The sequence below is a fragment of the Peromyscus maniculatus genome, chromosome 20, assembly GCF_049852395.1.
Source record: "Peromyscus maniculatus bairdii isolate BWxNUB_F1_BW_parent chromosome 20, HU_Pman_BW_mat_3.1, whole genome shotgun sequence".
Taxonomy (NCBI): Eukaryota; Metazoa; Chordata; class Mammalia; order Rodentia; family Cricetidae; genus Peromyscus; species Peromyscus maniculatus.
In genome coordinates this window covers 48110725-48133019 of record NC_134871.1, presented here as the reverse complement: position 1 = coordinate 48133019, position 22295 = coordinate 48110725, and the positions used below count along the sequence as shown (strand labels likewise).

The window sequence follows — 22295 nt, the reverse complement described above, 5'->3', positions numbered from 1 at the left end:
CAAATAAACGAGTCCACATTTATTACTTTCACATCAAGAACTGTTAGCACTTCCCACGAGTGTTAATGCTCCCCTACCTTCCATGCAGGGTTGGAAACTGAGGCACAGGGTGTAGCATGGCCGAGAGAAGAGGGTGGGAGGTGCCCCCCAGCCACCCTGTGCCTGTAAACCTGCCTTCCTCCTGGTGACCTGAGCACCTGCCAAGCTGCCCCAAGGGATTATGGGGCAGATACCGGTTCCAGGCACCTGGGGCCAGGGTGTTCCAGGAACTGCAGATAAGGGTCCCACCTGGGCCTCTTATCGTTGAGCATTCCAGGCTGGTTATTCATTACCTCGGCTGCCCCCGCTTCTAGCTGGGGGGCGGGGGGAGCAGAGGGGGCTGAAAGGGGGTCCTCAACTTTCCAAACTCTCAGGAGGGGAAAGGGCATCTCAGTGGGGGCTGCCTCCTTGGCTTCTTAGGCAGTGTGAGCTTTTTTTTATCAGAAAAGCTTTTACGATCGGGCACAGGAGGTCCCGGGGTACACAGGAGACGGAATCTACTGCGAGGTCCCACCTGACCTTTCTCTGGGAACTGAGAGGGCACAGTGGTGGCCTTCTGGGGCAGCTCCACATGGGCAGAGGCAGGCAGTCCCACTCAGAGACAATGGCCCTGTGTGGCCCTTGTCCCACCCGCACCCCACCCGGGAAGCATCCTGGGGCACAAAGGCCACACTGTGAGGCCGTGGGGTTCGCACAGGGTATGACCGAAGGGCGAGTGGGCCTAGGGGCAGTGGAGGGGGGCGGGCCAGATCAGCAGGGACCCCCTCACCCACGCCTGAAGCCGTGCCCAGGCCAGGAAGGATTTGGGGCTAAGTCTGGTTGGGCAGCTGTCCATGTCTTGCGGGCAGACGTAGCGGTTAAGGGGACGGTGTGGGTGAGCTCAGCCCCTCCGCGCTCTGAGTCCTGGGGACGGCAGGACCTGGAGCCCACGCCCAGCCCCTCACACCTTGACTTCATCATCTTCCTCAGCATCGGCAAATTCAAAGGCATGGACCTGCACTGTGCTGGGCACCGGGGCCCTGGCGCTGGCCGGAGGGGCGCTCCATTCTTCTTCGTTCAGGCTCTCCCAGGAGCCATGGACTTGCGGTAGCACCCCGGCCAGCTCCCGCCGAGCATCCATCTCGGTGTAGTGGCGGCTGGCCCGGCTGGCCCCCCAGTTGGCCCCGCTCTTGCCAAAGGCCATGTTGGGAGGTACCTGGGGATTCTCTCCCACAGGACTGGGCTTCACCTCAGCCACGGGGCCCAGCACAGCAGTTCCCCCGTTGGGGAAATGTTCACGGGCCGGGGGGCTTGTCGCAGGGTCTCGGGTGGTTACGGCACAGGCTGGGGGTTCTGCAGGAGGGGTGGCTGCTGAGGCGGGGGCATTGGCAGCAGGGGCTGGGGTCTCAGCGGCCGGGGTTTCCGAAAGGCTCATGACCCCCAGCAGCTCGCTGAGGAGCGAGGGGCCTAGGTCAAGGTCAAGACGGAAGGACAAGAGAGAGTCGGAGCGTCGAAGCTCGGGCTCAGGCGGGAAAGAATTTTGCTCTCGGTCGCGAACGCGGTCACAATCGCGGTCACAATCGCGGTCTCGGCTGTTGTGCTTTTCCATACGCGGCAGACGCGAGATGGTGCAAAACCCAGAATCGAGGCCTGGCAGAGAAACGGGGAAGAGGTCAGGCCTGGGGTCCCCAGCCTCTTCCTGGAGACAAAGAGCCAGGACAACCCTGACCTACCGTGTGGCCCTTGGGAAGCTAGACCCCTTGCTGGCCTCTACTTCTCCTGCCTTTCCCAGGTAAGGACCCCACAGCCTTCCCCACGATCTCTGAAACTAACCCTGACCCCACTTTGCAGAAGAACAAATGGAGGTTCAGTTTGCGACGGGGCAGACATGGCCCAAAGCCGGTCTGTCGGGGTTGGAATTATGCCTGCAGCTTGAATCTTGACACCCAGGCCCTGGTGTGGACTTGGCCATGGCTCCTGGTTCCCTCTACGAAACTGACTGACAGATGCATGCGGGTTTATCTGTGGGCACACGAAGGAACCAGAAGCCAGGGCCTGAACAGAGAAATCACAGGTTCTCGGGACAGAGGCATGCCCTCCGAAGGTTACCAGCCAGGACTCCCAGGCCTGACACAGTAACCATGGAGTTCCCTGGACCTACAGTGGCAGGCAGCAAGACGAATTCAGAGCATGACCATGAGGGGGCAGCAGTAACCCATGGTCCCCCGGAGAGCTGTCCTGCCCAGGCCAAGGTGGCATTCACACCTGAATCAATTTGCCAAGTTACAGGAACCTTTGTCCAAATAACAGCTCTGTCCTGAGCTCCTGCCACAGGGCCGCCCAGTGCATATCTGACTTTGCCCAATCTTTTTCTGTTTTGTTTATCGAGGCAGGGTCTCTCTATGTAGCTTAGGCTGTCCTGGAACTCACTCTGTAGATCAGATTGGCCTCATGACATCACTGATTTTTTTTTTTTTTTTCGAGACAGGGTGTCTCTGTGTAGTTTTGGAGCCTGTCCTGGAACTCGCTCTGTAGACCAGGCTGGCCTCTTCATCACTGAATCTTAGCACTGAGACTAAGGGAGCCATTAAGGTGAGGACTGGAGCTCAGAGGTCCATGTGCTTACTGTAGTTGGAAGAACAAGGCCTGAAAACCAGAGCAGACTCGGAAATACTGGGGGGGGGGGGCTGCTTGATGGAAGGAGACAGGAAGGGGTGGACTGGCCACAGAGCCCAGAGATGGGAAAGGCTTGTCAGAGTCACAGAGCAAGTTAGAAAGCTGCTAGAATACGCACTCTATCTATCTCAGCCTCGGTGTCACGAGGCCTAAGCAGGCTGGCACCATACCTCCCTAATGCCACCCCCCCCATCCCCAGCCTAGGTTAGAGGCCAGACTCCACTGGGAGATGGAACCGCTTTGGGGGAAGCTTGCGGAACCCCCACCATCTCTCTGGGCTTGAGTCCCAGCCATGGAAAAGAGGCTGTGAACCCGGGTCCTCACCATAACCAGAGCGGCCATCCGTGGAGCAGGCTGGACTGCTGTCAAAGCTGAGCTTGCCCACCACCAGGCTGTCGTAGGTGGCCTGGTTGAGCTGGGGCAGGGAGATGGCGTTCTTGATGATGGGGGAGATGGCAGGTGGGGCGGGAGAGGCTGCAGTCGGGGAAGCCATCCTTCGAGGCGGCACCCCCGCCCTGCGCACCTGCTGGAGCTTCCTGGCCAGGAAACTTCGGGGTGAGCGGTGGTGGGTGCTTCCAGAGCGGCCCCCATGGTTGCTGAGGAAGGACGTGTCGCCGAAGACATCCCCACCGCGACCCACGTGCATGGTGTGGCGGAAGTCCCCAAGTGGGGGGCTGATCATGTCTGCTGTCAGCCGCCTCTTCCCGTGGGAACTGGACACCCATCCTACAGGAGACAGCTTGCCCAGGCTCATGGCGGGGGCTCCTGTGCCCCCCTGGGGGCCGGGCATCAGCTTTGGCTGCTCACAACCGCTGGTCCATGCCCACCTCGGGGGCCAGGGGAGATGGCAGGCTGGGCTCAGGGATCTTTCTCAACCTCTTTCTCTCGATGAAGATGGCGGAGCGGAAGCCAGCCCTTGACGGTCCCCGGTGCTGAGGCTGAGGGAGTCTATTGCTTCTCTCTCCCAGAGGCCCTGCCCGTGGGCCTGGGGAGGCCGATGATCAGAGAAGGCACGAGATGGGTGGTCTCCGTCCTGGGGTGGAGACCTGGAAGGGCAGAGAGACAGCATTGGGCCATGGCAGCAGAAGAGGAGCAAACAGTAACCACCCAAGAGAACAAGCGAGGCTGCCTCACAAGGCACGGTTCCTAGATTAGGGCCAGCCAGGCACAAAGGAGGACCCGCAGAGTCCATGTGGAGGAAGTTCAAGAAGGAGCTGGGGCGGCGGTGACAGCGTGGGGGATGTTTACTGAGCGAGCTTGAGGACCCGAGTTTGGCTCCCCAACACCTATGTAAAAGTCAATCGTCGTGCATGCACCTGTAATCCCAGCGTTGGGAGGTGCGGGGTGGTGGTGGTGGAATGGAGACAGGAGGATTGTAGGTAGTCTAACTCAAACAAAACCAACACAAGTTTCAGGTTCAGTGAGTGCCTCTGTCTCCAGGGACTAAGAGTGACGGAGCAGGACGTCCCATGTCCTCCTCTGACGTCTGTATGTGAGCACATGGGCACACACACACACACACACACACACACACACACACACACACACACACACACACACACACGTGCGCGCGCCCACACACCAGAGTCTGTGAACAGGCAGGGTGGACAGCAATAGCAATCAGAAGTGTGGATGCCTCTGAGCGCTACTGCCTGGACGAGGTACAAAGACCCCATTCTGCTCTCCAAGTTCTCCGTGGGCATCAGTGAAGCAGAAAAAATGCTGGCCGATCCCTACATAAACCCGGCCGGGGAGGTGCCCAGTGGCTCTCCAGCACATGTTGGGCGACTCAGACACTAGACCTGCTGGCGCAGGAATGAGAAACTGACCTGAAAGCTTGCCTGTGGCTTCTCGGGAAGACACAGAGAGCTGGGTTCCCCATCCCAGCGACCTTGAGCCCCAGACAACATGCCTCTTGCCGGCATATTTCAGTTCTCTGTGGGTTCAGATCTATTCTACCTGGAGAGGTCGAGAGAAAGGAGGCGTCCTGCCAAGGTCTTGTGAGCGGCTGTGTACACAGCTTCCTCACAACCTTCTACCTCCAAGGTGCTTCCTGGAAAAGGGATCCTGTGGTCAAAAGTGGCTTTTTCCAGCCAGCTCCTGCATGCCTGAGCAGAGCCGAGGCTCTCAGAAGAGGCCTACAGAAAGGGCTTTCGGGTGGTCAGGTTGATGGCGAAGCCTTGTTGTTGGGGAGCAAGTTTTAGGGGAGAAAAAGTCGCCGGGCAGTGGTGGCGCACGCCTTTAATCCCAGCACTCGGGAGGCAGAGGCAGGTGGATCTCTGTGAGTTCGAGGCCAGCCTGGTCTACAGAGTGAGATCCAGGAAAGGCGCAAAGCTACACAGAGAAACCCTGTCTCGAAAACAACAACAACAACAACAAAAATCCTATGGGCACCAAAGCTTGACTCCCTACGTACAAATGCCCTCCTGACCCCTCGCCCACTTCCTTCTCAGAAGGTCCCTCTGTGTCCGTCCCTTCTTCTCTCTCCCTAGGTGGCTGAAGGGTACTTAGGATCCTATAGCCCGAACTCTGGTTTACTGATCCAGAGAGAGCCAAACTTGCTCAAGGTCCCATCAAGAAGCTAGTCCAAACTTGAACTCGGGGCCTCTGACTCACAGAAGCCCTTGCTGGCTTTCGGGGCCCAGTCTTGTTTCCCTGAGCACTTTTGAGGGTGGGGCGATGCCTGGATTTTCCTGCCCCGCTCCCTCCCAGAGCTTAGCACGTGGCCAGATCCACAGGCAGCCTAATCACTAGCTGAGATAACCTTCCACCCAGAGGACCACCCCCTGCCACCTTCTGAGGGGGGTAGAGTAGATCAGGGACTCCGAGTTCTCACCCTGTGACCTTGGACAAGTCACCTCCACACACCTGCTCAACTGATAAAGATCTCGACCTGAGTTTCAACCTTTTTAAAAATTTTCTCAACCCTAGCTGCCGCCTCCAAGCATAAAATTCTCAATGCAGCCTTTTTTATAATGTTATTTGAAATTCAAAATAGGTTAACTAACCAGATAAAACAAAGAGGAGAACTGGACAAAGCTTGCTTTGTTTTGGGACTGCATTCTCTTCCGTCCCACCAGAGGATCCTCCTCCAACCCTAGCTCCTCCCCCCCCATGGAGGGGGGGGACGACTTCTGAATCATCCCTTTCCCTGGCACCCCCAGCGCAGAGAAGTCCTCGTGGAATGTTTGCTGAAGTTATAAAGCATTCTGCTTGTGGTTGGCTGACCAATGACATGATGTCATCAGATGATTCTCCAACACCCCCTTGAGGCTGGAAGGCTGGCTCAGGCTACAAAGAGGGCTGACATGCCCAGGGAACAGACTCATCCAAGGTCCCGTGGCAGGTAAACACCGGCCAGGTTTCCCAGCTCCGCAGAAACGACTCTCTAAACTTTAGCGTCTAAAGGAAGGAGCTGTGGAGCAGGGTGCACTTTATAAATGGCACATGGAGGGGTTGACTGTGTCTGTCTACCATGTGGACATATCCCCCCCCAACCCAATTCTCTAACTCCTGAGTTTCTTCCAGGCTCCTGCCCCATCCACCCCCCTGACCAACCTTGTGATGAAGACACCTCCCAAATGCCTCTGGGCGCCTCTAGATAGCGTCCTCTGCCCTATCTACACCCATCTACCGCAGCAGAGGGTCCTGGCCCAGCTTCAGCTACTGTCTCTCTTCCCAAGGAGATAGCCGGAAGAGCCTCCAGGCCAGAGAAGGGAGGAAGGGGCAGAAGATGTAGAAACTCAGTTCTCCTACCCGGCTGCAGGGCAGGCCTGGGTTCAAATCCAACACTTCCTAAGCAAGGGATAGCTTTCATTCTAGTGACCCTTGGTGGCAGCCACCTACCCCACAGTGCTAGCCACAGACTAGGGCTGGCCTTTAGGCTCGCCCCACCTGCGCTGGGTATTGAGATACAGGGACCTCTTTTTTTTTTTTTTTTTTTTTTTTCCCCAAAAGCCCCTGTGAATGCTCAATTCGCCCATTTTACATGGAAAAAAAGAAACAACCCCTGTAAATGCTCAATTCGCCCATTTTACATGGGAAAAATGAGCCCTGGGTCACAGAACAAAAACATGGTGTGCCTGGAGTTTGCTTACATTCTACCAACACCGGCAGAAGTGACCGGAAGAAGGAACAGGAGGACCCCGGCCCTACAGTTCAGCGTCCACGACCCAGGCATGAGCGGCCACGGGTGAGGCGTGAGTATCGTCAGAGCTCTTGAGTCGACTGATCAACGGTACCGGCACGTGGCCAGAGCTCCTTCGATAGTAATGACCACAGGGACCAATTTGGGGGCTTTGGCAGGGCGCACTTACTCAGAGGCCAACCGGGTGGGTGGAGGTGGAAGCAAGGAAGCCGGGTAAGAGAAGCCACTCCGATGGTGGGGGATGGCCAAGGCGTAGGGGCAGCCAGCCGCTCCTTGGGGTACCCAGATACTCCCCCAGGCAGGTACACAGAGCCCCCGCCCCCCCCAACCGGGCAACCTGCGGGGGAGGGCACAGTTTTGACAGCAACACAGGACTGTGGGATTCCTGTCGCTTCAGGTTTCCCCCCCCCCCAGCCTGTTGGCATTTGGGGTTAGAAGTTAAGTCCTCCAGGGGCATCCCCTCACAGTCCAGCACTTTGAGGTGGAAGACCGGGAAACTGAGGCGGGAAAGGGGGATAATAAGCTGCCTGAGTCACCATCCTGAATCCAGGTTCTCTGAACTTCAATGCGGGTAGGAATAGGAGGGGGCGCCTCGGCCCAATTAGGGAGCAACTCGCAAAGTAGGAGGAGAAACGCAGGATTTTTTTGTTTGTTTGTTTGCTTGTTTGTTTGTTTATAGTCCAGACTGACCTCGAGATTGTGACCCTCTTGCCTCAGTTTCCCAAGTATTGGGATTAACTTGTGTGCCACTACCGATTTACTAAGATGCCTTCTTGCCCCAGCACCCCAAGTTAAAGGTAAAGCTGCCCTTCACTCTGACGCTGTGCTCGCTCTTTCAGCCTCAGTTTCCCGGTCTAGAAAACGAGCTTCAAACTTGGCGAGTCTGGCATAGTTGGGACAAGGGCAGAATCAGCTGGAATGGGAAGTCTAGGGAAGACTTCAACCAGTAAACATTCCCTTCTGGGGACCTCGTAGGGGAGACTTTGGAGAGTCCCTCGCTCCGGTCCGGCGCGGGCAGCGGCTGCCGTGGCCAGAAGGGAACCGGACGGATGACCTCATCCGTTGCTCCAGTCTGGAATGCAGCTGGGGAGGGGGCAGGGTGCCCTGTCCCCGTCCGTCCCCCCACCCCTCCAGCTTCCCGCTCCCGCGCTGCCGTCGCCGAGGGGCCCTGGGGTCCCTTCCCTTCCGCTGCCCGCGCAGGAATGCGCGCAGACGGCCCTGAGCTCGCCCTCTGCCCGCCTCCCGGTTTGGTGCTCTGTCCCGCGATCCTGGGTCCCCTGCGCCCTCCCGCAACAGCAACGTGACAAAACAACCCTAGAAGTCTGCGCTGCGCGTCCCGGCCTTCTACGGGTTGGCCCCGCGCGCCCAGGACGGTGCGCACTCCCCCGGTCCGTGCCCGCGGTTACCTCGTGTCGTCGAGCCCGGGGGTCCAGGGGCGGGTGCGCTGGCGCGTCCCTGCGCAGCCCAAGAGTCGCTGGGCCGGTCTGCGCCGCCCTGGCCGCGGGCTTGGCGGCCGGATCCCGGGGCGGGGGCGGGCTGCGGGCTCCCTCCGCCCCTGCTCCGCCCGCGGCGGCCGCGCCCCCATCCCGGGCTAGCCACGCCGCGAGGGCTGCAGGGGCGCGGCGGGGGTGCCAGGCCAGGCCCCTGCCCGCCGCCCCGAGGCGGGGCGACCTCGGGAATGTTCGCTCTGTCCTGAGCCAGGATTGCCCAGAGGAGGCCACTGGGACTCTTTGCTGCCCACTGCTCCTCAGATGACCCCGGGGAGTCCAGGACTGACAACTTTGGCCTGGGCCTCCAGCCTTTCTCTGCTGGAGCTGGGGGAACTGGCCAGAAGACCTTGGCTTTTAGGAAGCGTGGGGCATTCACTCTTTCCCTTTCTCTCCGGTCCCCTCCTGGCCACCCAGTACAAGCCCCAGCAGGACACTTAGCTACTCCGGGAAGAGGCCATTACTGCAGGCCACATGGGGAGAGGGGTGTAGGGTAGCATGTGGTACTGTTATGGACCCTAAAGATGGTACGGCCCTTGTTCTTTCCTTGCCTTTCAGTGCCTCAGTTTCCTCATGGGGCTGCAGAGATGGCTCAGCGGTTAAGAGTGCTTTCTGCTCTTCTAGAGGATGGAAGTTCTCTTCCCAGAATAAACACACACACACACACACACACACACACACACACGCACGCACGCACGCATGCGCGCACACACACACACACACACACACACGCATGCACACACATGCACACACACGCGTGCGCACGCACATTCGCACGTGTGCGCACACACGTCTATTAAAGTGGAGTTATCCAAGCAGACATCAGATATTACCTTATCTCCTGTTGCCTGCTCTACCAACTAGGAGAGTTGTTGAACAGGTAAATGAGGTCACACCTTAGAAATCTTTAGTGGGGGGGTCCCCCCTACTTCAAAGGAGACACCAAGTCAGCCATGCTCAAGAAGAGAAGACAGATCCTGGCCCCCTACATCATGTTGTACCCTCTTCTTTCCTCTGAGGTCGGACAGGAATCCTGGGGGGCTGCACACGGCACAAACAGGTCCCTAAAGCTGTCCGAGAGTGGGAGGTTGAGCGAGGTTCTCTGGAAGAGAGGAAAGCCGGGTGAGACTTAAACAGACCGAGCGGAGGAGAGCCTAGGAGTTCACGCTGGACAGACTGTGGCCAAAGGCTTTGAGCTATGAGGCAGGGCGGGAGCTGGGCGGCACGGTCCCTGCAGGGGTGAGGAGCCCTGAGGAGAGGTGGATAGAGGAGACAAGCGGTCATAGAGGGCCGTGCCTCCACAGTTGGCTCTCAATCCTCACCCGAGCCTCCTGCGGTGAGGTCATTTTTCCAGCAGGACAGGTGAAGGCACAGAGGCACAAAGCATACAGTACTTGCCCCAGTGGTATGTAGATAAGGCTGGGATACAGGTGGCTCGGGATCTTTCCCCCGGGGCACCCCAGGGAAGTTGAGAACGGTGTCTCCAAGACTCAGAGGCACTGAGGCACATGGGTGAGGTGGCTGGAACACTACTGTAGTACAGAACTGGGCCAGGGCCTGGGTACTTAACCCTGGCCAGGTGTCTATGCGTGCATAGAGGCAATTACGAATCTCTCAGCTTTTATTGAGCGCCTAATGCATACCGTGCATAATCACCTTTAATCTCGGGGAGAGCTCTCCGGGAACAACTGTGTCGTTATGTCCGTTTTTTCAGAAAAGTGAACTGACTTGTCCAGGGCCTCCTGCTTGGCACGGTGACCACATTTCCTGTTTGTCAAGAGCACCAGTGTCCCAGCTTGATTACCAATACCACTGGCTTTTGCTCTCAAAGGTAGTCTGCCTGGCTGGAGAGCCACCCATCCCTCCAGCCAGGGTTCCCGGAGCAGCTCAGAAAGGAAGCTATTTGGCTGAGCGTCAAAGACCCAGACGGAGTTCAAGGCTGCCTGTGAGCACAGTGCAGGCTTCACTTTAAAAACGGGTCTAGCTCCAGGGCAGGCATTTACCATACCTGAGGGTGTGTTGCAAGCCCAGAGAGACGGCCCAGAAAGCTGTCTTTGTTTTGTTTATTGAGACAGCATCCCCCTGTGTAGCCCTGGCTGGCCTGGAACTCATGATGTAGACCAGGCTGGCCTTGAACTCACAGAGATCTGTCTGCCTCTGCCTCTGCCTTAGGAGTAAAGGCTTGCACTACCACACCCAACTGAGAAAGCGGTTTGGGTGCATGTGATTACCCTCTGTTCGACTCTTGCACCATCCTCTGTACCCTGGCTCAGTGGTTCAGAACCTCCCGACCCCTAGACCAGATTCCAGATGCTCCATCTCTCCCAGCTGGCTGTGTGGCAATCTTCTAGGCAGACACTCTTGTCCCAGTGTACAGAGGGTTGAACCGAGCCCTTGCTCACGTTTGTAGGTTTTCTCTAGAGAAGTCTATCTCCATGTAGGCTGCGATCCCTGCTCCAGGCTCCACGCCTGATTTAAGGATCGGACTCGGTTTCCTCTGGAAAATGGAAGGAAGAGAAGAGCGCTAGGATCCAGGGGTGAGCCCCGCCCCCCCGCTTCTCATGTCTTGCTCTTCTGATTTTCTGACGTCCCCTGCCCGCCTCCCAGGCTGTGCCAGGAGTGCAGGGGTTAACCTCGCCAGAGCCCTAATTACCGTGCGGGATGCAGAGCAAATGACTCCCAGCTGGGGAAGGAAGGGGAGCTGCCGCTGACACCGGTTGCCTGGGATTCTCCTGCAAACCAAGCCCTAGGCCTGTATCCTCCCAGGTCTCAGCTGCCCTGACTTGACCCTTACAGACTAGGGCTGGGAAGGAGGTTAATGGGAAGGAGGTATTTCTGAGGAGGTGTCGAGGATACAGGCTGAGATGGGGTGCTTCCCACTTGGGGCAACCTTGTGTGAAGTCCAGTGAGCAGAGAATCTTGGGCTGGGTGAGTGGGCTTGGCTACAGCTATCAGCCCTTCCTGGGCAGCATGCTTCCTTGAACTCCAAAGTCTGGCTTGCTGGCCAGTTTATTCCTCTGCTCATTGGCCCCGTCTTCCCAGTCCATCCACCCACAGCTGCACAGGCCCGTTAATCCAGCTGCCTAGATGCCTATCCCCTCCCACCCACCTCCTCACTTCCACCCATCCATTTACCCACCCACCCACCCACCCACCTACCCATCTGTTGATCTAAACCTACACCAGTCATCCAGTCACTTACCACTCCCCCTCCCCCTCCCCATCCACGGATGCTTCTGTTCCTCAGACATCCGCTCTCTCTTCCCGCCTGCATCCCTGACCATTACCTGTTCACCCACCCAGTTTGTATCCTCACACTCAACTATTCATTTTTCTTTCCATCTGGTGACTCCCTTACACAGACCTGCTCTTGGCTTCTGCTGGTGACCACATCTCTGAGCCAGTGCGCGCACGCCCGCGTACACACACACACACACACACACACACACACACACACACACACACAGCCATGCCCACTGATGGGCCACTCAGGCCCTCCAGAGGCCATCTCTCAAGCTAGATTGCCTATGGTCTGGCCTCCATCTGGGCATCTATTTGCCAGGCAGCGCTCGATGAGATGCCTACTTGGTAGGTACTCTTGGCATGTTTGGGCAATGTCCAGGGTTGTCACAAGTAAAGGGTCATCATCCTTTCACCTGGACACAACCTCATGAAGGCAGGCCTCTGCTTCTCAGGGACTAGATTCCCACAGGGCTCAGACCTGCATGGACACCTCAGAGGGAGGGGGCAACATTTTGGGGGCCCCAAGAGTTTTGTGCTGTGAGATGTCATTATATCTAGGGGATACGGCCTGAGGCCAAGGGGTGGCTGCACCCCATGCTCTCCCTTTTAAAATCTAGGATACTTTTTTTTTTTTTCCTTCCTAAGACAAGGTCTCACTATACAGTGTTGGCTGGCCTGGAACTTACTATGTAGACCAGGCTAGCCTTGAACTCACACTTGCTGGGATTAAAGGCATGTGCCACTATGCCCAGCCCCAGGATACATTTCCTTCCTTCCTTCTTTCCTTCCTTTTTTGTTTTAACTATTTGATTTTTTAAAAAATTTTATGTGTATAGGTGTTTTGCCTCCCTGTCCATCTGTGCACCATGTGTGTGCCTGGTAACTGCCGAGTCCAGAAGAGGATGTTGAATCCCCTGGAACTGGAGTTACAGATGGCTGTGAGGCATCGTGTGGTGCTGGGAATCAAACCTGGATCCTCTGGAAGAGCAGCAGGGTTCCTAACTCCCGCGTCATCTCCCCAGCCCCTGCCCTGGAATGCATTTCTAAGGCAAGCAAAGTCAGGTTCATATCAGCATTGCCTGCCACTGGCAGTGTGACCTTGAGCCCTGGGCCTCAGTTGGACAAAGTATGGACGTCACAGCTGGCCCTGCGGTTGCGGCCAGGCAAAGGTGGCTGCCGTGGTCGTTTACCTTTCCCAAGGGGTCAAGTTCAACCTGTGTGTGCCAAGGGAAGAGCTGCTGGGAGCAGCCCTGGGCTAGGACTTGTGGGGACTGTCGGGGAAGGGTGGGTATGGCTGCTTTCCCTGGGGGTAGAGCCTCACGAGGAAGACCAGAGTCTAAAATCCTGGTCAAAGGAATCAGCAAAGCGAGACACTGGCGGGGAGGATTCTTGTGTCTTGGGGGAGATGGAGCTGGGTTTGGGAAAGCCAAGAGGTGGTGGTGAGCTTGGGCACACCTGAGGATGTTTGCGACCCGGCCAGTTAGAAGATGAGCTGCTTGTCTGCCTTACCTACCGAGGAGGATGGAGAGGAGAGAGATACTGAGGCATGGAGAGAGAGGCTAATGCCCTGCCCGCACCCCCCCCCCCCAGTGTGACACAGGCCAGGCTGGATTGTGCACCTAAGACACCTGGCCCTGGGGTGACTCGGGTTCCTCTATTAACTGCTGGTGTTTTTCATTCCCTTGCCGACCTTGAAGGCTGGAGCTGTTCTGAGAGCTAGGAGGCCTTCTGGGACTTTCTGGAAGGAATCTTTGACCTCTTCTTTCTCTCTCCTGTCCAAGAACCCCAAGAATCACCTTGGTGGGGAGTCTTGGGGTCCACAGTAGACTACTGGGGACACTGATGACAGAGGATGGGACCTGTTAGGGCTACAAAGCAAGGGGAAACCCTGGGCTACCACCACACACCCCAGGGTGGCTTTCAATGTGAGCTGTACCTTCTTGCTCCAAAGGGACTATAAAAGCAGCCTGACAGTTAGGTCACAGGGAACTGTTACAGATTCCAGGAAGGCTTCCTGGAGGAGGAAGAGGCTCTATGGATACAGGTTTAGGAAGCTGTGCACTAGAAGCCCGAAAACCAGGCCGGGCACACACCAGGCGTATGTGTGGTATGTGTGTGTGTGTGTGGCATGTGGCCACCGCTATGAAGCGTTATCTGAGGACTGACACCTCAGAGCTGCAGGGTGGTGGGGGGGGGAAGAGGGGGAGGCTGGTGACCGCAGATGAGTGCCTGTCTGTCTCTCCTAGCTGCTTCTCAAGCCTGGGTGTGAAGGGGTTCTTGAGAGCCACCACGGGGCCAAGACAGGAGTTAATCCCAAGGGTTTCATGGAGTGTGGAGCTAGAGGCCCACAGAGCGCAGCTCAGACCAGCTGTCATGCCGGAAACGCCTCTGGAATTCCAGGCTGTGGGAAAAGGGCGAGAGCTTGGATGCGTTTTCTCTCGAGGAGCCTTCTGGGAGGCTCAGCTCTGGTTCCTAGCTCCCTGGTCCACAGGGAAATGGGGGTGGAGAAGGACTCCCCCCCCCCACAGGTTCTCTTTCTCTAGGAGAACAAGACCTGGGGTGGGGGCAGGGGGGGGGGAGGTCTGAGGCGCCTACAGTCCCAGAGGGTGGGAAGGACATCAGAAGGGGTCAGGGCCAGGTGACCCATTGTCCCCTGGGTGATGGGACTGAATACTTCCAAGCTGGCCAGGCCCAGGATGGAAGGGTGGGGAGGGGTCCACATCCAGGAGACCTTTGTTCTTTACTTGAGGGGGTGGGTGGGAGGGGAGGGGCTGGGGGGACAGGAAACACGTTAAGAGTAGGACAAACAATAGCCTATTCTCTATGGTTCAGCCTGGCTGGAGAGATAGGCCCTTGGGCTGTGGGCCAGGCATGGGCCCTGATCATCACCAAGGTTGGTCCTTGCAGCCTGGCCCAAGACATGCTAGCGGAGGCTTCTTCACCCTTCCCGTGGGCTCTTGCCTGTGGAGTTGACGGTTTCAAGTCCAGGAACAGAACCCGGTGGCACTCTTGGCCCAGCCCCTGGTTCAGCCAGAGACACCCCAGCCCCTGCCTCCACCCCCACCAGGCTGGCTGGCTCCTGGCTTCCTGTTCTCTTTGCCTAAGATGGAAGGAGGATGGTCGGGGCTGGACCCTGCTGCGCGGGGCTGGCGGGCTGTCTGTCTGCGTTCGTTCTTTTTTATCCTCACAGCCCATTGTCCAGTGAAGGCCCGGAGCGGAGGGCACGCGGAGACTTCCTCTTCTGCCTCACATTCCTGGGCAGTGCGAACACCGCCCTGGAAAATGGGTCTGTGGTTCCTCACAGCACATGAAAGGCTCCAAGATCTCTCACACACACAGTCCTCACCCTCTCCCTGCTAGTCATCCAGTGTTGGAAGGAGTCCCCACGTGTGGTACCCACGTCCTGGGGCAGGAGTCGCTGAGCATGTCTGATGGATGTCTGTTACACACATCCTTTGGGTGGCAGGGAGCTCACCACTTTCCTGAGAGGGCAACTCCAAAAAGGCAAGGTGTCTCCCTGAAACAGCAGAGTTCAACCCCACCCCTTCTTCTGCTCGCTGTCCCGCCCTCCACCTCAACTGCCACACACAGAGATGACTCTGACGTTCCTTTCAAGTGTCCGAAGGCCTGGCTCCAGCTAGTCCCAGCTGGGACTCTTGGGCAAGCTTCTTACCCTCCCTTGCCTCAGTTTGTTTGTCTGTAAAATGGGACGAATAATGCCTACCATCAAAGCAGCAGCCTGGGAAAGCTGTTTTACAAACGCAGGCTGGGGTGTGCCTCACGGTAACCGCAGCCGCCCAGGCTTCGAGTCTTGTCATGGACTTCACTGTCGCGGCACAGGCACAACAGACTCATTAAGCACCAGGTCAGGGGATGCAAGAGAGCAAAGCCGTTGCCTTTGAACTCAGGAACTCACACTCCCATCTGGCCGAGGGGAACGCGCAGCTTCTGTGGGTTTTATGTGTCGAGAACCCTTTGTGAAACCATCGAGACTCCCACAAGGATGAGTCTCTCACGGGTGAGGCGAGTGGCCCAGAGTGGGGTTGTGACTTGCCTGAGGTCCCACAGCACCTCTCAGCGGGGGCATGGACCAGCTAGTGGACAGCAGGCCCTCAAGGGTTAACCCTGTTAGCTGGAGCAGGGAGCAGGAGGGGGAGTCTCGTAGGGAGGGAGGAGGGTGGGAGCGGGCAGTCCTTCCTTCTGGGTCTCTAAGGCTGCCTTGGTGGGCAGCGTGAGCTCCAGCTAGCCTTGTGTTGACTCAGCGAGCTCTCCTGCCAAGGCTCGCTGGCCGGAGCCCCCACAGGAGGGAGGCTCAGGCCACATTCTTAGCCTGCCAGAGCCGGCGGGGGAGGGGTAGGGGGTGGGGAAGAGTGGCTGGCACCTCCTGGTGGAGACTGTGGGCTGGGGAGGCCTCAGGGGTTTGTAGATGTTGGGGTGAAGGGTGGGATGAGGCAGGAAATGCTTTCCAGAGAGCCAAAGGCTGGGTACACCAAGGGCTGCCACAGGATAAGCGGGCTGGCCTGGGGTGAACGGGTTAGCCTGAGGACTGACTGATCGATCCACTTGCTCCCGTGGCTGAGCGTGGCCACGATGGAAGTAGGTAATTTGGGGAAGTCACCATCACTCTTCTGCCCCTCCTGCCTCAGTTTCCCCACCTGCCAAATGAGAATATAGCAACCAGCCCTCCTTGCTTTACCTCCCTTCTGGGAGGATCAAAGGTAAGGACAAGTCGGGTCGGAGTGAGCACCCTCTGTAGATCAAGGGGACGCCACACATTGGCTGGCCCACCAGCCTGGCCTTCTTCACGCAGTGAACGAAGGAGAAGGGACACAGGGGCAGCCCAGAGAGTGTACCCGAGTCTGTCTGACACTCGGCCTGCTCCAGCTTCTTCTAGGGACAGCCATAATAACAGCTCCCTCCAGGTCAGAGCCCCTCCATGGCCTCTGTGTCGGCCACGCCCACCTCCTTCTGCCCCAGGGCCTTTGCACCTGCCATTCTGCCTATGGTGCTCGGTGCTTGTTCCTGACATGACAGAAAGGTCACCAGCTCACGCAGAGCCCTGAGAGACCTCAGATCTCAATGAACTCCCCCGCGGCCCATCACGAACCTTTATGTCCCTGCTCTGTCCTTAGAGACTACTATACAATGACCCCCCCCCCCCGCCCCCCACACCCCCGGCTCCATGACAGAAGGGACTGTGAATGTCTTGTTCCCGCAGCGTCTGGGGGTGACCACAGCTTTCCACGATGCCTTTTATCCTCTCCCGTTACAGGAGAGCAACTGAGGTCCCAGAGATGGTGGGTGATTCTCCCAAGGCCAACCCGCTGGGAAGAGATGGAGCTGGGCCTGGGCTGGGCTCCTTGGGTTCTAGTCTGAGACCCCTTCCAGACTAGAAGAGAAGGCTTCCCGGGAGAGAGAATACACCTCACTGCTGTTGTCCGCACAGGGCCGACATGTGCCCCCTTTCTTCCCTCAGTAGGGTTGGTATGGGGAGACCGTGCCGCTGGATTCAGGGGACGGTCTGGTTGCCACCCTCGTGGGCCCCCCGTTAATCCACTCAGGACAAGGGCTAGTGCCTCAGGCCTGAAGTCTGGGCATTCCAGGGCTTCCTCAGCAGGGCAGCTGGCCTCAAAGCCCTCCCAGAATTGCCCAGCAGCTGCAGGGTGGCCGGATGCCCCGCCCGGTGCCTCTGGGCCGGAGCCCAGGCCGCAGGCTCGCTGTGGCTGGCATTGCTCCTTAGGCTCAGGCAGGAACACCACAGGGATTTTAAAAATAAAGGGCCTTGAGACAGTGGCCTGGCTCAGGCTGCCAGAGCTGGGGCGGGGCCAGACAGGGACAATTGGGGGGGGGGATGCTGAGCCTTGGGGACCAGGCCACCAGGGCTGCCAGGCCATGGTGGCCCAGTGTCCATCCCTTCAATGGTACTGCTCTTTTGTGGGGGTGCATGGGGGGGGCAGGCTTTGGGCTCCTTACCAAGCTTTACTGAATACCTACTGTGTGCAGGGGTGCTCTGGATCTTGCAGGGTCTGGCTTTCCTCAGCTGTCACCCTCCCTCTCCCCCTCCCCCTCCAGACCATTCCGATCTCCCTCTCTCCAGCCCGGCTAACAGGAAACGCAGCCGGAGAGGTCAAGAGTCCTGGGCTTTCAGAGCCCAGTGTCCACACAACATGGAGCTGTCTGTGAGGGGGGAGCAGGGGCTTCCTGTTTACAAGAATCCCAAGGACCCTCAGGGGTGGTGCCTTGGACAGGCTTGGGGGCAGCCCCTTGGCTCTGGCGGCCTGGGAGGGGCCTCCAGTATCTCAGCCAGCAAGGCTCAGACCGTACGCCCCGTATGGGATCGGAAGTGAGGAGTCTTTGAATAATGGCTGGCTGGAGTTGAGTACCTAAGCATCTGGGGTAATATCCGGGGCTCCAGGCCGGCAGGCAGGGCTCTCCCAAGCGTTGACTTCGAACTCTGGCCCTCACAGCTTCTTTAGGGTAGAGCCGAGGGAGCCTGGAGGAAGGGGGGTCTGGGAAGAGGGAAGCGGGGTGGGGGTAAGTGGGGGACGCAGATTCAGCTCAGGCCAGGCCAGGCTTGGGTGGGTGAAGGCCAGTGCCTGGCTAGTTCAGACTCCCTCACCTTTTTTGAGACGTCCCTACCCCGAAGGATGGAGTTGCTTGTCTAAGGTCCGGGACCTGCTGGGAGACAGTGGTCAGACATACTTCATGGCGAAGCTCCAGGGCCCACGGGTGACCGACGGCAGGCTGGGGACAGCCAAAGGCCATCCTTGCAGAAGAAAACAACCCGGCCCACCTCCCCTGCAGGTCCCCACAGCCCGCTCTTCCTGTGGTTACCCAACAGGTATTGATCCAGGACCTGAGGGTCAGGACCCGGTGAGAAAAGGCCAGCTGTGGCAGCAGGGGATTTGCCCTGTCACTACCTAACTGGAAAAAAGTCAGTGCTCTCCCCGCCTTCCCCCTCCCCATTTGCTTCTGTTCTTCTCCACAGCCCCCCACCCCCAGCTCAGAGTACCCAGAAACCAGCCCTTAGGGCACACCTTTGTGGGCCTTTGAGGCAGCTGTGTTGGAGGGAGCTGGTACAGCAGCAGGGGGCAATCACGGAGGGCTTCTCGCAAGAGGCAGCGGCAGCCTCTCACCATGAATTCCTGAAGCCTAGCCCAGGAAACAGTCTGGCCGAAGGCATGACAGTTCTAGGGAAATGCTAGCAGTGTGATGGGGTTGGGAGACCGGCCTAGAAGGGAAAGGCGGGGGTGGGGGGTTGGGGGGGGTGGAGACGGTGAGGGGGTTGAACTCCTCTGAGTTGGTCTTCCCATGCTCTAGAACGCCCTCTTTGGCCCCTCAGGAATGCGGTGTGGAGCCTGATAAAGGAAAGGTCAGGGATCTGGTGTGTGTGGGTTGCTGGGTGGCGACCGAGGGGCCTTTAACCTGTGACTTGCCCGGGGAGGAGCAGCAGCCTCCCTAGGCCAGCTCTGGCTAAGAGCCTGGGCCAAGCGCTGGGACTGTTTGTAAAGGCTGTGCTGAGGTGGTGAGGAGTTCTCTGGCTCTGCCAAAGTGCCATCCGGCTGGGTGACGCTGGGCAAGTCATTAACCTTCCTGGCTTCCCCGGTAAGATGGAGCAGAAAGTCATTGCCTCCGAGGCCGATTAACTCACGGTTGAGCGCCCGCTCCCCAGGTGCTTACGCCACACTCCTGTTGTGAGTATTATTATTAGGGAAGAAAAGTTGGTTCTGGTCCAAAGACACGCTAACTATCAGGTGGGTGGAAGGTGATTCGCCAGGAGAAGCCTCCAGCAGAGACCCAGCACTCGGTGGGGTTTCCCAGGCTTGCCTAGCCAAGGAATCTCCAGAGGCATGACCTCCCTCCCCGCCCCTGCCCCCAACCCCCTCTGATGGACAGACTGGGAGTAGGCAAAGGCCACAAGACAGTTCTGACAGGCATGGGACACATTCTTCCCTGATGACAGCGAGGACCTCTTCTGAAGCGCCTGCTTGTGAAATCAGTCTTTTAAGTATCTTATTTTGTCTATTATTTATTTATGTATATATTTTTGTGTGTGTGCACATCCATATACACGTGAATGTATATGCACAGAGGTCAACACAGAATGTCTTCCTCAATGATTTTTCCACTTTCTGATTTTTTTTTTTTTTTGAGATAGGGCCGGTCTATGTAGACCAGGCTGGCTTTGAACTCACTGAGATCTGAGATCCACCTGCCTCTGCCTCGTGAGCTATGAAATAAAAGGCATTTGCCGCTTTGCCCCACACCTCTGTTTTGAGACAGGGTCTCTCTGTGAGCCCGGGCTCACTGGTTAGTTAGACTAGCTGGCACACTAACAGGCACCAGGAACCCGCCTGTCTTCATCTCCCCAAATCTGTGATTATAGCAACCTGTGTTGCGAGCCAGGCGGTGGTGGCGCACGCCTTTTATCCCAGCACTTGGGAGCAGATGCAGGGGGATCTCTGAGTTTGAGGCCAGCCTGGTCTACAGAGCGAGATCCAGGATAGGTTAGCAGGACTATGCAGGGAAACCCTGTCTCAAACAAAACAAAACTAGAGAAACAAACAAACCAGAAAGAAAGGAAAAGGAACCAGTGTTGCAATGCCTGCTGTTTTTTTTTTTTTTTTTTTTTTTTTTTTTTTTTTTTTTTTTTGCAATGCCTGTTTTTTGACATAAGCAACGGAGATTAAACTCTGGACCTCATGTTCTGGCAGCAAGCACTGTACCAACGGAGCGATCTCTCCAGCCAGCCCCGCAATGCCCTCTTTATAAAGCAGCTTCTTCCCCGGGAGTTCTGGAAGCCTTCTTCCTGGGCATCCCGACCTCCCTCTCAACAAGCCCCAGATACTGCGGATACCCATTCCCTCCCATTTACTGTGGGGGAAACAGGCCCACAGAGGCCGAGAAATGTCTCCAAGGTCATAACCCCATGGACTGTGAGTAGTGGGTTTGGGGTTTGAACCTGGATCAGGGGGCTCTCGGTTCGAGGTTCCCCCTCCCTGTGACTGTTAACCCCTTTGCCCGTTAAGGCGTTTGAACCCCGGAGGTGACTGCTTCTGCCTACACAGGTCACAGGCAGGTGGTGTGTGAGCCACGTGGGCTGTAGGTTCCCTGGGGACGCGTGGGTTTGGACCCGGGGTAGGAGACATTGCCCAAACTCTTCCGTACCCAGAGCCGGGTCCTTGTCTGGATGGCGTCGCCGAGACCCGCTGTGACGGTAGTGGCAACTCTGGATGGCAGAAGGGAGCAAGACCAGCAGCGCGTCAGCGTCCCGCGCGCCCTACCTGGCACCCAGCGTGTCCTGGCGGGCCGCCACGGTGATTCACCGGGTCTGAGCCCCAGTTTCGTCTGTAATCAGGAAACGGCTGCTGGAGAGCCCGGGGCGCTTTCTGCTGAGCCCTAACCCTCCCAGAAGTCCAGGGAGGGGCCGAGGAGGGGAGCTGAGGGGGGTGGCCAGGGGCCCGGACCCAAGAATTTGCATAATTTGTTCTTTTCTTTGAGGAGGGTGAGAAATCCCCAGGATCTCATTTCCCTGGAAACCAGCCCCCGTTTCTCATCTATTCCACCCTCCCTGGTGCCAGTTGCCAGGGCCCTAGACAAGCGGGGCTTTCCGGAAGCTTCCTGGGAGAGAGCCCACTGTAGAAGGGGCTGATTCCAAGTGGCGATTGGTGGGTGAGGGGACTTTTTAGGACCCAGTTCGACAGTTCTGAGGTCTCTACCTAGAAGAAGGACAGTGTAGGCAGGGGTCAGTAGCTCTATCTTCTCCACTTTGGGCCCTTGATTTCCCCACCCGTGGGCTGGACACCGTGATGGTGTCTTTTTGCTGGGGTCATGGTGAGAACTCGGAATGATGAAGTATGGAGAGTACTTGAGGCGGTACTTGCTGTGTGGTCAGCCTTGGAGGGGGTTAGCTGTAGCAGGAATCTTCAAAGTTCTTATTAATAAAAACAAGCTCTGGGGCTGGAGAGATGGCTCAGCGGTTAAGAGCACTGGCTGCTCTTCCGGAGGTCCTGAGTTCAATTCCCAGCAACCACATGGTGGCTCACAGCCATCTGCAATGAGATCTGGTGCCCTCTTCTGGCCTGCAGGGATACGTGCAGACAGAACACTGTATACATAGTAAATAAATAAATCTAAAAAAAAAAATAAATGATAAAATAAAAACAAGCTCAGGAGCCAGGTATTGGGTTAAAGCTGGAAGATCAGAGAGACAGAACAAGCCACAGCTTCCTCACCTCGCCAGTTCCTCAGCTGATCTTATTTCCTCAAACTGGAAGCCTCTGTGTTCCTCATCTGAATGGATTTCAGCTGAACTGCTGCTAAAAGCCTAAAAGCTTAACCAGCCAAAAGCTTCTAGTTTCTGGTCCTCACGCCTTATAAATCTTTCTGTTTTCGCCATCACTCCCTGGGATTAAAGGCTCACTTCTTGGGATTAAAGACGTGTGTCACCATGCCTGGCTGTTTCCAATGTGGCCTTGAACTCACAGAGATCCAGAGGGATTTCTGCCTCTGGAATGCTAGGATTAAAGGCGTGAGGGCCACCATTTTCTAGCCTCTGTATCTAGTGGCCGTTCTGTTCTTTGACCCCAGATAAGTTTATTAGGGTGCACAATATTTTGGGGGCACACAATACCACCACAGTTAGCTTATTTAGTGTCAGCGCCAGGCCGCTACTGTCTTGAGCAAACCCACACTATTGAGGATGCTAGCCCGCGGCAGCGAAG

General features: G+C 57.1%; 1 protein-coding gene and 2 long non-coding RNA genes across 6 annotated transcripts; 1 reads left to right on the top strand and 2 right to left on the bottom strand.

The window, feature by feature from the left end:
- Positions 1-6: 6 nt before the first annotated feature.
- Positions 7-8396, bottom strand: Cdc42ep1 (CDC42 effector protein 1). 4 transcript variants are annotated; one of them, XM_006979121.4, is made up of 3 exons: positions 8248-8396; positions 3019-3740; positions 7-1668 (listed from the first exon to the last, which is right to left on the bottom strand). In XM_006979121.4, the coding sequence occupies exons 2-3, from the start codon at positions 3482-3484 to the stop codon at positions 980-982; spliced, it is 1155 nt and encodes a 384-aa protein (XP_006979183.3). In that variant the 5' UTR covers positions 3485-3740; positions 8248-8396; the 3' UTR covers positions 7-979. The 4 variants fall into 4 exon arrangements, with proteins under 4 accessions (XP_006979183.3, XP_042120650.2, XP_042120651.2 ...); XM_042264716.2 differs by lacking the exon at positions 8248-8396 and adding an exon at positions 7011-7910; XM_042264717.2 differs by lacking the exon at positions 8248-8396 and adding an exon at positions 4524-6172.
- Positions 8397-9218: 822 nt separating this feature from the next.
- Positions 9219-11406, bottom strand: LOC121824329 (uncharacterized). Its single transcript, XR_006066168.2, has 2 exons — positions 10560-11406; positions 9219-9430 (listed from the first exon to the last, which is right to left on the bottom strand). It is a non-coding gene; the product is annotated as an uncharacterized LOC121824329 (long non-coding RNA).
- Positions 11407-20193: 8787 nt separating this feature from the next.
- LOC143269780 (uncharacterized) lies at positions 20194-21536 on the top strand. Its single transcript, XR_013046492.1, has 2 exons — positions 20194-20507; positions 20744-21536. It is a non-coding gene; the product is annotated as an uncharacterized LOC143269780 (long non-coding RNA).
- The last annotated feature ends 759 nt before the right edge of the window (positions 21537-22295 follow it).

Bases quoted from the DNA above. Each gene is read 5' to 3' on its own strand.
- Cdc42ep1 (XM_006979121.4), bottom strand. From the start codon at position 3,484: ATGCCCGGCCCCCAGGGGGGCACAGGAGCCCCCGCCATGAGCCTGGGC. The intron at 1,669-3,018 runs GTGAGGACCCGG...TTTCTCTGCCAG, and splicing joins GGATGGCCGCTCTGGTTATG to GCCTCGATTCTGGGTTTTGC.